Source organism: Myodes glareolus, chromosome 4, assembly GCF_982192425.1.
Source record: "Myodes glareolus chromosome 4, mMyoGla1.1, whole genome shotgun sequence".
Lineage (NCBI taxonomy): Eukaryota > Metazoa > Chordata > Mammalia > Rodentia > Cricetidae > Myodes > Myodes glareolus.
The window spans coordinates 117,088,530-117,101,679 of record NC_142029.1 but is presented as its reverse complement, the minus strand read 5'-3'; the positions used below and the strand labels follow the sequence as shown (position 1 = coordinate 117,101,679).

The following is a 13,150-nucleotide window of genomic DNA, read 5'->3' as shown; positions in this document are numbered from 1 at the left end:
ATCACACTGAGATTTCCCAATGGTTTCTGACAGATTTCTAGAGATTGGTTTTTTATAACGTGGGGCTCAAAGCAAAAAAGGAAAACAACAACAACAACAAACAAACAAACAAACAAACAGAAAGCACCTTATTGCTTCACCCCCTTAGGAGAGACCTCAGTAAAATGAACAGAGTGAACTATTAGCAGTGTGTGGGAGGTGACTGTGGCTCATCTCCAATCCTCTGTCTCACTACAGCCCTGGAATGCTAGGAACTGACAACATAGAACAGGCTGGCCTTGCACTCGCAGCAATCTGCTTGGCAGAGTGCTGCAATTACAGGCGTGCACCTCCATCCAAGCTCACCTTTCCCCTTCCATTTCTACAAATTTTTTAACATGCCCACCAAACAATAAAACTTAACCATGGAGAAACCAGTCAGATAAATCTAGGATTTATGAAAAAGTAGGACTTCCCAGAGAAAAGAGATAGTGTTGGGAAAAGTGTTAAAACAATTTGTCTGCTAACTTGACATTTTTGGGCTGGGGAAAAACAAACTCCTTGCCATTACTAAATTCACAGGAAGAAGCGTCTTTGGCAATTGGGTGAGACTCGGCTTCACAAACAGAGCTTTAACTGATACGAGAGAAGGGGAACTTCGAGCAAGGATCTCACTGATGAAGAACAGCTCACCAAACACAGAGGCCACTGACCACACCACGAGCCACGAGGGAGAACTCCAGATATGCAAAACCCTACTTTCAGCAGGGGGAGGGCAAAGTCCTCCCAGAAGATGATGTTTCGCCTTCCTGAAGGGCCTGGTGGCACAAGCTAGACTGCACTCGCAGGCCTCTCAGCTGAGAAGCCGCACGCCGTGAGACCCGGCGGAAACGTGCACAGTGCATGCACATACTCATGCATGCAGAGATGTTGACGGAGCTACAGCTTCTTCTGAATTGTGGAAATGAAAACTTAAGCTCTATGTAAGGACAATTTCCCTGAATCCTGTAAACACACTGTAATAAATTATGTGACGAGTTCCATATTTAATTACAAAGATCTAAAAATGCCTTGAAAGTCTTTCTTTTGGTATGATTCACACCACATGCCTTGAGGGTTTTTATTAACCCACAGGGACATTAGTACAAATGCCACAGAACCCCAAATACAGACATGATTTGTTAATCTCATCAAAAGTACTGAAAAAAGATTTTGACTTTAGCAACTTAAAAATGCTGACAGTGCTGGTACACACTTGTAATCCCATAACTCAGAAGACAGAATCTAAAGACTTCTAGTTCAAGGCCGACCTGGTCAAGCAGGCATTTCCAAGACAGGGAGATCAACATTGTTAAAATCGTGTTTCAAAACAAAACAAAAGTCACCAACACACATTCTAGAGTCTGGTGCCTGCTGACACCCTGGTATACAAGGTGCTATCAACTGTGAAGGAGCCACGGCTACTTCACCGTTCACATGGTGATTTCTACTAGAAGAGGAAGGGCAAACCAATCAATAACTGAAGTTTGCAAGTCTGGCGCCTTCCTTTCCCTCGTCCTTGTAAACTAGTGGACACCACACCGTCTGGCTAACATGGTTGATTTGATCCTCTCGTATATCTCCTGGGAAGTCACCATCATTTAAGATCTTTCCTGCCAGGTATGGCAATACACACCTTTAACCCCAGCACTTGGGAGGCAAAGGCAAGTAGATCTCTGGAGGCCCCATCTACAGAGCTCTAGGGCAGCCAGGCCAACACAGAGAAACCCTGGAAATCAAACACACAAATAACCCTCAAAACCAAGTCTTCCCTAACACTGCTGCACGGTGCTTTGGCAAGCTGAGTGCTTGCCAAAGGCAGCACAAAGGGCAGAAGAAGGGCCTCGGAGGCCATGTCCCTTTCTGACCCTCTCCTGCCCAAGGTCAAGGCAAACAGAACTTTCTCCTGCAACACAAACCATGAAGTCCAGAAACATTACCCCCCACCCCAATTCTTCAAGGAAAGTGGTCTCTAAGCCCCAAGAGAAGGCCTCCAAGACTTCACCCCAGGAGTCGTCCTGACCCGAGGGGGCTGTACCAGAACTGCTGGCTTATCAGCTCAGCGTTTCCTCCTCCTAGGGCTCACTGAGCTGCAGTATAAAACTGTTCTCCCTGGGTCACTGGGCTGCTGGGTCATGGAAAACACTGATGAAATAGACTGCACTTCCCTCCACTGTTCTGGCTTTTGTTAGACAAATAGCCAAATAATAATAATAATAGCCAAACCCCTTATGCTAATTGAGAAAAGTCAATATTCTCTTCCCTACATGATATCTTAAGGCCATGGAAAAAATGTATAGGACAACAGAGAAACACAGGGCTGTTTCATTCCCAAAGACTGTACCACCTCAATCGAATATACTGATTGACAAATTCACAACCAACAGTATGTTGACAACTAAAACATATGTAGCCAATCATTTTGTTTTCAGGAAGGGTCTCCTCTAAGTATCAGCTGGTCTCCACCTTGCTATGTAGCCAAGGTAGGCCCTGAAGTCTGATCCCCCGTCTTCACCTCCCGGGTACAGGAGGTCTGTACAACCATGCACACAAAACCTATTATTTTAAATCTTTAACATGTGTAGTGGCATTTTCAAAAATTATCTCTTAAATATTTTTGACTTAAGTTACACACATTTAGAGCATTGATTCCAATTCTAGCGCCTTAAGATCTTACTGTTTATATCTCACCTTTTTGGGTTTGTGCTTGTGTGCTGGAAACTGAAACCAGAGCCTTGTACACGCTGAGCACCGAATTGTGCCCCTACCTCAAGCCAGGTGCCATGGAACACATCTATAATTTGGCACCTGGGAAGCTGATGCAGGGGATCCATGAGAGCTCAAGGCCATTCTACCTTACACATAGGGGGAAACTGTTTCTTTAAAAGGGGGAGGGCAAGGAAAGATGACTTGGCAGTAAAAGGCACTGACTGCTCTTCTAGGAGACCCAGGTTCAAATCCCAGCACCCACACGACAGCTCATAACTGTTGGAAACTCCAAGATCTGATTCCCTCACACAGACATACATGCAGGCAAAAACACCAATGCACATAAAAGTAAGTATTTCTTTTTTTAAAAAAAAGGAAGATGTTTAATTATCTCTGAATTCTTGGTGACTTACTATAGCAAGTATTTTCTATTTAAGTATGAAAGAAAGATCTGAAAGCATTTATTTATCAGATCTGGGTTTAAGAGAGGAGCAAGAACAAGAGTTTCAGCATTCATTTCTGACTCACAGGACTTACAATCTGAATGCCAATCTGAGAAGTTAATGTCCGCTCTCAGGAATCACGAATGAAAGCCACTGCTTCAGAGACACAGAACATGAGACTCTTCAGTGGGAAGACTCAGCACCACGCTGTGTTTGAAGCCCGATGTGGCGCAGGGTCTCTTGTCTTGAGAATGACTCTGTACCCCAGTGTTTTTTCACTCTCTTACTTGGTTTTTTTTTTTTTTTTAAATGAAGGCATTTATGAGATAGAGAACAGAGTTCAGACCAAGTGTAGTGGTGTACGCCTTTAATCTCAGCATTTGGAAGCAGGGCAGACAGATCTGTGAGTTCAAGGCCAGCCTGACTCAAAAATGGGGGGAGTGGGGGGGGGGGAGTTAAGAGTTTATTTTCTTACAAAGCTAACCAGTCTGAGGAGGATATCTGACATTATTGCCAAGGAATTCCCCTGGCAGTGCATCATTCTGGGAGCCCTTGCCTCTGCAGCCAACCCAAACACTACATTCCCTTTGTTTATTAGCCAGAGGAGCTCCAAAGATCCCGAGATGTTTGGCTGCAGTGTGGCAGCAATCCTAGCACTCGGGAGGCTGAGGCAGGGGAGCCACAGAAAAAGCTGAAGCCAGGCTGAGCTATATAACACAGTGAGACTCCTCAAAGAAAAGCTGGGTGAGGGTGGAGCAAAGGAAGAAAGTTAGGGGGCATTTTCATGGCTGCTTCTGCTCACTAAGAGAGGTACATGGACCCTCTAGCTACTAATTAATCTGAGTATTATAAAGCAGAAACATACATGATCCACTTCGGTTCTAGAACACAACTACTCCCATGGCTCACACAGGGGTCTGTCAATACCGGGTTCTTCTGTGACTGTGCCCTGGAGCTCACCAGGGAGAAAGAGACCTGACACCAACTGGGCGGAGCTCGATTTCCTCGGGGAGCCTCGACACTTACAATGCCTTCCTTCAGAAGGGCCGCTGAGAAAAACTTTGATTCATTGTGATTTCCAAGAACAGCCTGCAAGTATATAAACTAACAACTTTCTTTGCTAGCTCAATTTACTGATTCTTTTAAAACACTAGGAAAAAGATAAACAAAAATTTACTTTAAGCTGCTCAAACAAAAATCATACACATTTGGAGGCTGGCAGAATGACTACCGATACATTAGTGTGTGTGTGCTAGGAAGTCCTGAGAGTCTCCAAAGCCACACACACACCCTGGAAGGACTGGCAGGGCAGACAGTCCTCAGTCCCTTGGAAAAGCAATGCTAAGTCTCCTGGGAGAAAGATGATTCAAACATATTCACTCTGGCTCATCTCTAGAGAGGACAGGGCCAGGAACACGGCGTCTCTCTTTCCTAATTTAGTTATCTTTTCCCCCAATGCTAGAACATCATACAAGAGCCTACCTGACATTTTGGAGCATTGGCTGTGCTGGGATTGATATTCCGTATTGCCTAAGAGTAAAAAATAAGACGGATAAAAATTACTGTAAGCCACATGGTTTGGCCGTGTAGGCTGATTAAAAACTGTATCCAGACATCTCAGCATAGCACAGAATTCCCAAGCTACCCAAGGAACAGCAGGCTAAGAAGGACAGGAGCCAAGGAAGCCACCACAGAACAGACCGGCCTCACAGCTGCAGCACCGGACAGACAGCAGGCCTTGGCACCAAGACAAAGGCAAAATTTAGTAACAGTCAGGTAGGCTCTTTGCTTCTGGGTTAGAGGAAGCGGGAAGAGATAACTTTCAATGCAATGTTTCAATGATACGACACAGCCATGGATGGAAGTTCACAGAGGCCTTAGGAGTCCTCAATTTACAGACTGCTAAACAAAATAGTCCATTAGCATCAGAACAGAGATCTGTCCCTCAACAGAGGCGATAGTAGGTAGCAGAGGAAAGAAGCAGAGGTCACCCAAAGAAGGGGGCCGTTCAGGACCCACCACCCAAGAACAGTTAGACAAGGTCTTTAGAAGTAGCAGAACTGGCCCACCAAGAAAACCAGGCTAACTGATGTAACACAACGGAGCGACAACAGAACATTTCTTGACTTTAAAAATGAATGTAAAAACGAGAAAACATTGACATTATAAATTAAGTGAGCTTCTTATTACGAAAGTTTCTTAATTTTTGGTAGCCCACATGCAGTAAAATTGAAACTTGAATTTACTTTGCTCAATTAGTACTTGGTCACAACAGATAAACACACTAGGCTTTATTTTTTATTTCTTCTAACAGCCACACACTGAAATCCTTGCTATGATACTTTGTTCTCAGTCTTTTGTACAATTGTACCCTTCCTTTCTCGCAGTGAGGGAGTGAACAGGGCGTCCCCTGCATTAGGATGCTTCCCCTGTGCGTCTGTTACAAATGGTTTTACAAGACCATTCTCCCATCCTCCGTTGGCATAAACTTTGCCAGTCACATCTGGATCACAGGGACACATTATAACTTATAATTTATAAACGAGGACCAACATTAAGAATGAGTCTGTCTGAGATTCCATGACTCAGCTTACTGTACCCTTTAAGGTCAACATTCTAGAAACAGAAGTGTAATGTAAAACTGATTTTAAACAGGCATAGTAGCTCTGATTTGGAAAAGGCAGCTTGCGAAGAGGAGAAGCTATTTGTGTTTGTAACATCTTGGGGGGTGGGGGAGACAAGACAGTTGGTTATTTTACAACCAAAACAAAACTAGAGAATCCAGATAAGGAAGATTCTCCTTTAGTACACTCTTGGCCACTGTACTATGTTACCATCTATTCAAAGAGTTCATATACAAATTGGAAAAGATCTACTGCTCAGCCAAAGACCAATTCCCCACTATCAACAATATCTTAAATACTTGAAGTAAGGGAAACACAACAAACAAAACGGTTGGGTGGGGCTGGGGATTCTGTGAGCCCAGGGATTCACACATGCTAGGCAAATGATACTTCTGGACTACACCTCGGCCCCAAGCTTGTTTTCAGAAACTTCTTACTCAGCCTGAACACCAACTGTGTGTTCTGAAGGGAAGGGTCTCAAGCTCCTCGCCGTTGGGCCCTCCTGCCCCTCAACATGAAAACAACACATGAAAAGACACGCGGAGTCTAAACTCGGGGATCATTGTAATCTTTCTTAAAGGAAATTCTTTGCTTTAGCAATGCTGGAACGTGTCATTAAAGAAAATGTCACACTGGTATACTCTCTACTAAGAATTCGTTTAAGGTACAAGATGTCTTTCTCCAGGAACGGCCCCAGGCGCCTCCACCTGAAGCTCTGGGAAACACAAGTGTCTGCAGCACGTGCCCTTGCCACAAGCGTCTCGGCTTCCCTTGATTTCTGTTCAAACTGCAATGACTATGGCCCAAACAGGTAATTTTAATGTATTCTTTTATTTTTTGTTTGCTTTGAGACAGGGTCTCATGAAGCTCAGACTGGTCTTCAAATTACTATGTAGCTAAGGCTGGTCTTGAACTCCTGATCTTTCTGTACTGGCCTTCCAAGTGCGGGGTAAGAGGCGTGAGCCACCACTCTGGCTAACACAGCTCTTCATGTTGCATGGCCATGAATTACAGGGCATGGAAGAGGACAAGGACAGGCCAGACAGACCCTACTTTCATAAAGTCAGCATTCCCTTAACAAAAACTAAGATAAAAGCAGAGACTCTTGTGTGAGAATGCGAAGAGCGAAAAAGAAAGGCTGGACTCTAACCTGTGGCCTCACCTGCCGCAGTAATTCTTGCTGCTTCAAGCGCAGTCTCTCCTTCTCCATCTGCAGCTGCTGCAGTTGCATCTGCTGCTGCTGGTTGGAGCTGCCCCCACCCAGGACGCTTCCCTGCGGGCTCTGGGGAGCCAAGGGAGGAGGCTGCTTCACTGGAGCACTCTGAGTGATTCTCTGGTTCATGGCTGAAAGGAAACAGAGATGTGTCCTGAAAAAAACTAGCAAAGAATAACTTAGGTATGCAAGCAAGAACACAGACGGTCAGCCAGACACCCCTTAGGAGCCACCAGAGTATGATGGCTGTGACTCATTGCTGCCGTCACAACTGTTACAGAAGCCCTAGGACAAACGGAACTTGTATAGCATCAGAGAATAGGAATCAAAGCATATGCCACCAAAGTGGCAAGCTGTGCAAATACAGCAAGAGGGGACAGCGAGGTGCTTGGCAGAGGACGGAATGGCACACACCTGTAATCCCAGCACTTCTGTTGTGAGAGAGGAGGCAGAGGAGGAGAATCTCCAGGAAACTCCTTGAGGGGTTGGCTAATCTACGGTGCGCAGGAGAAGACTGTCTCAAAAGTAAGATGGGAAGAATTGATGCCAAAAAGTGTCCCCTGGAGCCCACACACAGTCTGCGTCCGTGCACGGACACGTGCATGCACAACCATTAAAAACAAGGTTGGAGACCTTTTATAAAGGATATGAATTCAGTGACCCTGCGTGACCCCTTCCAAGTAAGCCTGCATGTAGGTAGGTTTTGTTAACATAACCATAACTCAGACATATCACCCGGAAAGCCAACTTTTGTCACTGAACCCAAATAATCCATTTGGACTGGTTATGTTCTAGAGGAACCCGTTTGTTCACATACTCATCTCTGGGTGTGCTACTGTGGGCCTGTGGAGGTCAGAAGACAACTTGCAGGAGGCTGTTGTCTTTTCCACAATGTGAGTCCCAGGGATCAAACTCAGTTCACCAGGTTCAGGAGCAGTGCCTTTACCACCCAAGCCTCTTGCCTTAGCCATCTTGTATCAACAGAAACACTTCCCAACACCATTAGGGGTAGCATGCCTGATGCTTTACAAGGACATTAAAAAGAAAGCAGAATTAAATCACGCTTTAGCTACTAGTTTCCAGGGTAAGGTCCTTGTACATCCTGCCCTCTTTTGTGAGCAAACCTGGCCTTCCCAGTGTACAATTATGAGTCTTCATGGGCTATGGATCTAGCTGAATGGCATTAACACGTATGGTTCTGTCTGTGAAAGGCCAGGGTTCAATCCCTATGATAGTTATGTCATCTGTCAAGTTGATGGGTCTTAGAATAACCTGGAAAACATGCCTCTAGTATTCTCTGTGAGGACGCTTCCAGATAGGCTCAGCTAATGAGGGAGAAACCAAGCTGAACGTGAGTGGCATCAACTCACAAACTGGGTGCCCAGACTGAGTAAAAGGGGAAGGGAGAAGGCCTGCAGGAAAGATGCAGTCTCTCTAGCCATTCCCCAGCAATGAGCAGAAAAACCCTTCCTTTAGGTCAAAGCCACAAGAAGAGTACTAAACATCCACAGCAGAACAGGACCAATAAACAAGTGTGAAGGACAGTTAAGAATTAATTATCCACCAAGGAAGACAGTCTAGTTATTGGTATAAAACTTGAAACAGGAACCCTACCTTCTCTTTCATCTACCTAGGTCCTCTAAGATGTCAGCAGTATGGTGATACAGAAGAACATTGGAAGAGGGGAAACCAAGATCATTCTCTGTGTGAGCCAGATTTCAGCAAGACCTGAGCCATCTGTCAGACTACACAGTGGTTTATCAATGTTATTTTTATGCCTCCCCTTGTTCCTATACTTCCACCCCAACCCAGATTCTCTGTATCACCACTCCCTTCGTAATTTTTTCAGTTACATTTACTTAGTTTAGATTTACTTCTGCAGAGGACTCAAGTTAGTAAACTTACTTTCCACGCCACTTGCCGCATACGTGTATTTTGGAACAGAGAATCATTCCCCACCATCACAGACACCTTCTACTGTGACTTCACACGTCATGACGCATACTTAGACTTAGAAGTATATTTCTAGGCATCCAAGACTATACTTTGGATCTTTAAAAGAATTTCCATAAGCATGTAGAAACAGAAATAATAGAGTGAGTCTCATGCGTCTGTCCCTACCCCTCCCCAAGTTATCAACTGACAGCTAAACTTGTTACACCCCTATCTGACCTATTTTCAGACAAACAACGCGACCCCATGTGTGTGCACACAGCTCTCAAGTCAGTTCTCTCATTCTGCCTTATTTTTGAGGCAAGATCTCTTATTTTTAGCCAAGGTCACTACTCTTTCACCTCACACCTCATAGTTCATCTTCAAAGGAAGTCAGGACAGGAACTCAAACAGGACAGGAACCAGGAGGCAGAAGCTTAGAGGTCACAGGGAGGTGTGCTTCCTGACTTGCTCGGCAGAACCCAGAACCACCAGCCACAGCAGGCCGCACTCTTTCCCAATTACTAAATAAGAAAATGCTCTACAGGCCTGCCCACAACCCTATTTCTGGGGGCGTTTTCTCAACTGAGGTTCCCTCCTCTCAGATGACTTTAGCTTGTGTCACACTGACATCAGCCGTCGAGCAGACTCTCTCACTGTGCACTCCAAACACCAGATGGCTCACAAGCATCAGGGTGAGTCTCCTGCCTCCACCCCCGATCTCACAGCAGAGTACTAAGACTACAGGTGCAATGAAAAGCATCCCGCCCTCCACATGGGCTCCAGAGAGTAAACTCAGGTTCTGCAGGCTCCCGTGGTAGCTTCTACCCACAGGTCCATTTCGTCAGCCCTCAAATATGAGAAACTCAGACTAACATTTCAAAACACAAACACACTAAAATAACAACAACAACAAAATGATTACACTCCTCAAACCCATCAGTTCCTTATTGTGTTTATAGTATCTGTCAATTGGTTTTTTAAAAATAATTCATTTAAAACAGAATCTAAACAATGTTCACAGGATGCAGCAGACACAAATCCTAAATGTGTTTTAATAAAATGATTCTTTAAATTCATTCTTTCCTTAGAAGTTCCATATGGTAGCAATATGCCAATCCTTCACAGGAACTAATCTGAAATTCTAATTTTGCCATATATCATGATCACCTGAAATTTCGTTTGTGCAGGTTTAGGATGAGCTGGCTCCACAGCACCTTATTCATTCAGGCAGTGAGTCCAATGGCATCCCGACAATGCTCACGATACCGTTTTGGCTGGCGCCCAGTGCTATGACAGAGGACCTGAGCAGCTTTTTCTGCTGGCTTTTAGTCATGAAAACGTGCCCCAGGCTCACTGTGCCCCGTACCAGATCCCAGCCACTTCTCCCACAAAGTCAATTTCACTTACCTGAGGGTAAAGAGAGAATATATCCACCCTAGCGTGTCTTCACTTTTGCTAGGCCTATTCTAAAGTTTAAACAATTCCCTGTGTTCCTCCCCGCTCTTGCTGGGGAGAGCAATGCTAAGGCTTCAAGGCTGCTGCACAAGCATCCTCTCACCTGGTTATTTGACTGCATCACCATGTAGCCCAGGCTGGCCTCAAACTCCCAACCCTTTTGTCCCAGCATCCCAAGTGCTGGGATTCCAGGCATGTCTGACAGGGCCATCGCATTTGCTTCCTCACAGGGTATGTGGTAGGGATAGGAAATTGTTTGCTTGTGATAAAAGGTAGTCATGAGTTCTTTCTGCTTTTAGACATCTTCTAAACTTCCCTTATTTATTCTCCACGGGTTCATAACTTTCATTTAGTAATTTTTTGTCATCTATACTCGTTATTTCTTATGGTGCTGTCACACAGTGCAGTCAGCCACACACAAACACCCTTCATGTTTAAAGAGTTAATAAAGCAGGGTGTATTTTTAAAAAGTAAGCCTCTAATTTCTGGGTTTTAATTAATTGTATTGTTGGCAAAAGAACAGGGTGAGCTGTTTTTTAAAAGCGTTATTTTTATTTTGTGTATGTTTTGCCTGCACATATATCTGTGCACCACAGTGTGCCTGGTACATTCAGAGGTTGTTGGATTCCCCTGGAACTGGAATTACAGATGATTGTGAATCACCTTGTGGACCCTCTGCAAGAGGAACAAGTGCTAGTAACCTTGAGACACCTGTGCAAGCCCTAAGGTAAGCTACTGATACTAGATCATTGGTGATATCTTGGAGACCTAACCTGCAGTTAGTTAGTATTAGGGCAAGTCTGGGTAGGTTGCCTAACTGTAGTGATATTTCATCTATATTTTAATAACTAAAGCTTGCCTGAAGACCAGAATACAAAACAGTCACACTAGTCAACCATACAGGCCAGTAGCACACATCTTTTTTTTCTTCCTTCCTTCCTTCTTTCTTACTACTTACTTACTTACTATTGGATCCTCAGCTTTTTATTAGACCAATCAGGTGCCTTAGGCAGGCAAGATGAAACAGCAACACATCTTTATATAATTAAACAAACACAGCATAAACCAATGTAAGACAACTCTACATCATTAACAAAGGCAGCAGAAACAAACAACACACCTTTACACAGTTAAGTATGATTCCGTAGCATAAACAAATGTAACACAATTTTACATAGTTAAATATTCCACAACATGGGTCAAACATAAGATGTAATTGGAGACTGCACCTTCGTTTCCTGGCCACCCATACCTGAATAATCACACAGAAACTATATTAGTTATAACACTGCTTGGCTAATGGCTTAGGCATATTCCTACCTAGCTCTTATAGTCTATTAATCTAGTAGCACACGTCTTTAATCCCAGTACCACATTAGTTAGCCAGAGGGCAGGCGATGGTGATGCCACCTTTAACCCCAGCACTGAAGTGAAATGTAAGGCGGGATGATACAAGAACTTACTCTCTTTCTTGGTCTGAACATTTCATACAGGTGAGTGGCTTGGCTGCTTTGCTTTTCTGGTCTTCAGGTTGAGCCCCAATACCTACCTCTGGGTTTTTAATAAACGTGGGGTATGAATTCACGATAAAGCTGTTTGCCTGTGGCTTTTTAGCCACCAGCACAGGCTGTAGCTGCACATGGGGTTCCAGCCCCACCTGGCTAGACTTTCTTTTCATTCTCCCCCAAAGCCTCTGAGTTTGGGATTTTCCTGTTGTAACCTGTCTGAAACAGTTTCCAGCCGCCACCCAAACTCCAGAAGCACCTGGGCTCCAAACACCACAGGACTCACCTGCCCTACACTGGCTGGTTCTATGCAGTCCCCCGCCCATGAAAATCCCCTGTGCCCATTTTTCAGACAGCTGGCTCTCTCTCTTTCCCTACCATAGGTGGCAGGCTCTCCCTGAACCCCATTCTCGGGCTGCTGCCAAACCAGGCAGCTGCCTTGAAATCAGCCAGGCTTTTACAGTTCTACGCATCAGGAATAAGTTTCACATCTTCATCAACATCATCGGTAGATTTGGGGAGACAACTGGGGATTCTTAAACAGAGGAATTAGTTAAAACAGACTTTCTTCCCACATTAAAAAATGGGAGAAACCATTACAATGGAGGGATTTGGGTCTCTGTATCATATGTTAGAGTTTGAAAATGAAACAAATGAGGATATCTAATTTAGATGGGATTTATGGAATCTCAATTGTATACATTATCAGCTTTATCATTTGTCTTATCGCTAAAAAAAATGGATAATTTGAATGCTAAGATAAAGTTCTTAGATGATTTGTGCCATGGAAGATCTTTGAATGCTTGGGACAAAATTGGAAAAATAGGAAAGAAATTGAGTCATTTACCCAACAGAAAACCTTCACAGATTTCTTACAAAGATTAACATCTGCAGTAAACAGAATGATACCAAATTCAGAAGCTAGACAAACAATAATTGAATCTCTTGCTTTTAAATATGCCAATTATAGAGCAGGCTTGAGCCAGCGACCTCTGCCAGAGAAAGTTTGAACCAGGGACCCCCACGAGTAAGAACAGGGAGCAACCACTGAGGGAGCAGGCCTGAGCCAGCAATCTCCACTGGAGCACTCAAACCAGCAACCTCCCACTAGGCACGAGTGGGCCCTAATGCTTTCCAGTATTACAGAGTGACCACGGGGACCACTAAGCGACCTCCAGGGTGACTAGAACCATGGCCCTGACTGTACACAAAAAGCAACGATCTGAGTCTTGGATCCACTGGTACCTG

The 13,150-nt window shown here is 44.4% G+C and overlaps 1 protein-coding gene across 4 annotated transcripts in view; it reads right to left on the bottom strand.

Moving 5' to 3' along the window:
- Yap1 (Yes1 associated transcriptional regulator) overlaps positions 1–13,150 on the bottom strand; it is an 88,554-nt gene that overhangs the window by 12,814 nt on the left and 62,590 nt on the right. Inside the window, exons 5-6 of one of the 4 annotated variants that reach the window (XM_085689934.2) lie at positions 6,945–7,138; positions 4,653–4,700 (exon numbers count right to left, since the gene is read on the bottom strand). In XM_085689934.2, the coding sequence (XP_085546060.2) occupies positions 4,653–4,700; positions 6,945–7,138 (242 nt within the window). The remainder of the gene's footprint in view (positions 1–4,652; positions 4,701–6,944; positions 7,139–13,150) is intronic. The other 3 variants (XM_085689935.2, XM_085689936.2, XM_085689937.2) reach the window with 3 other exon arrangements.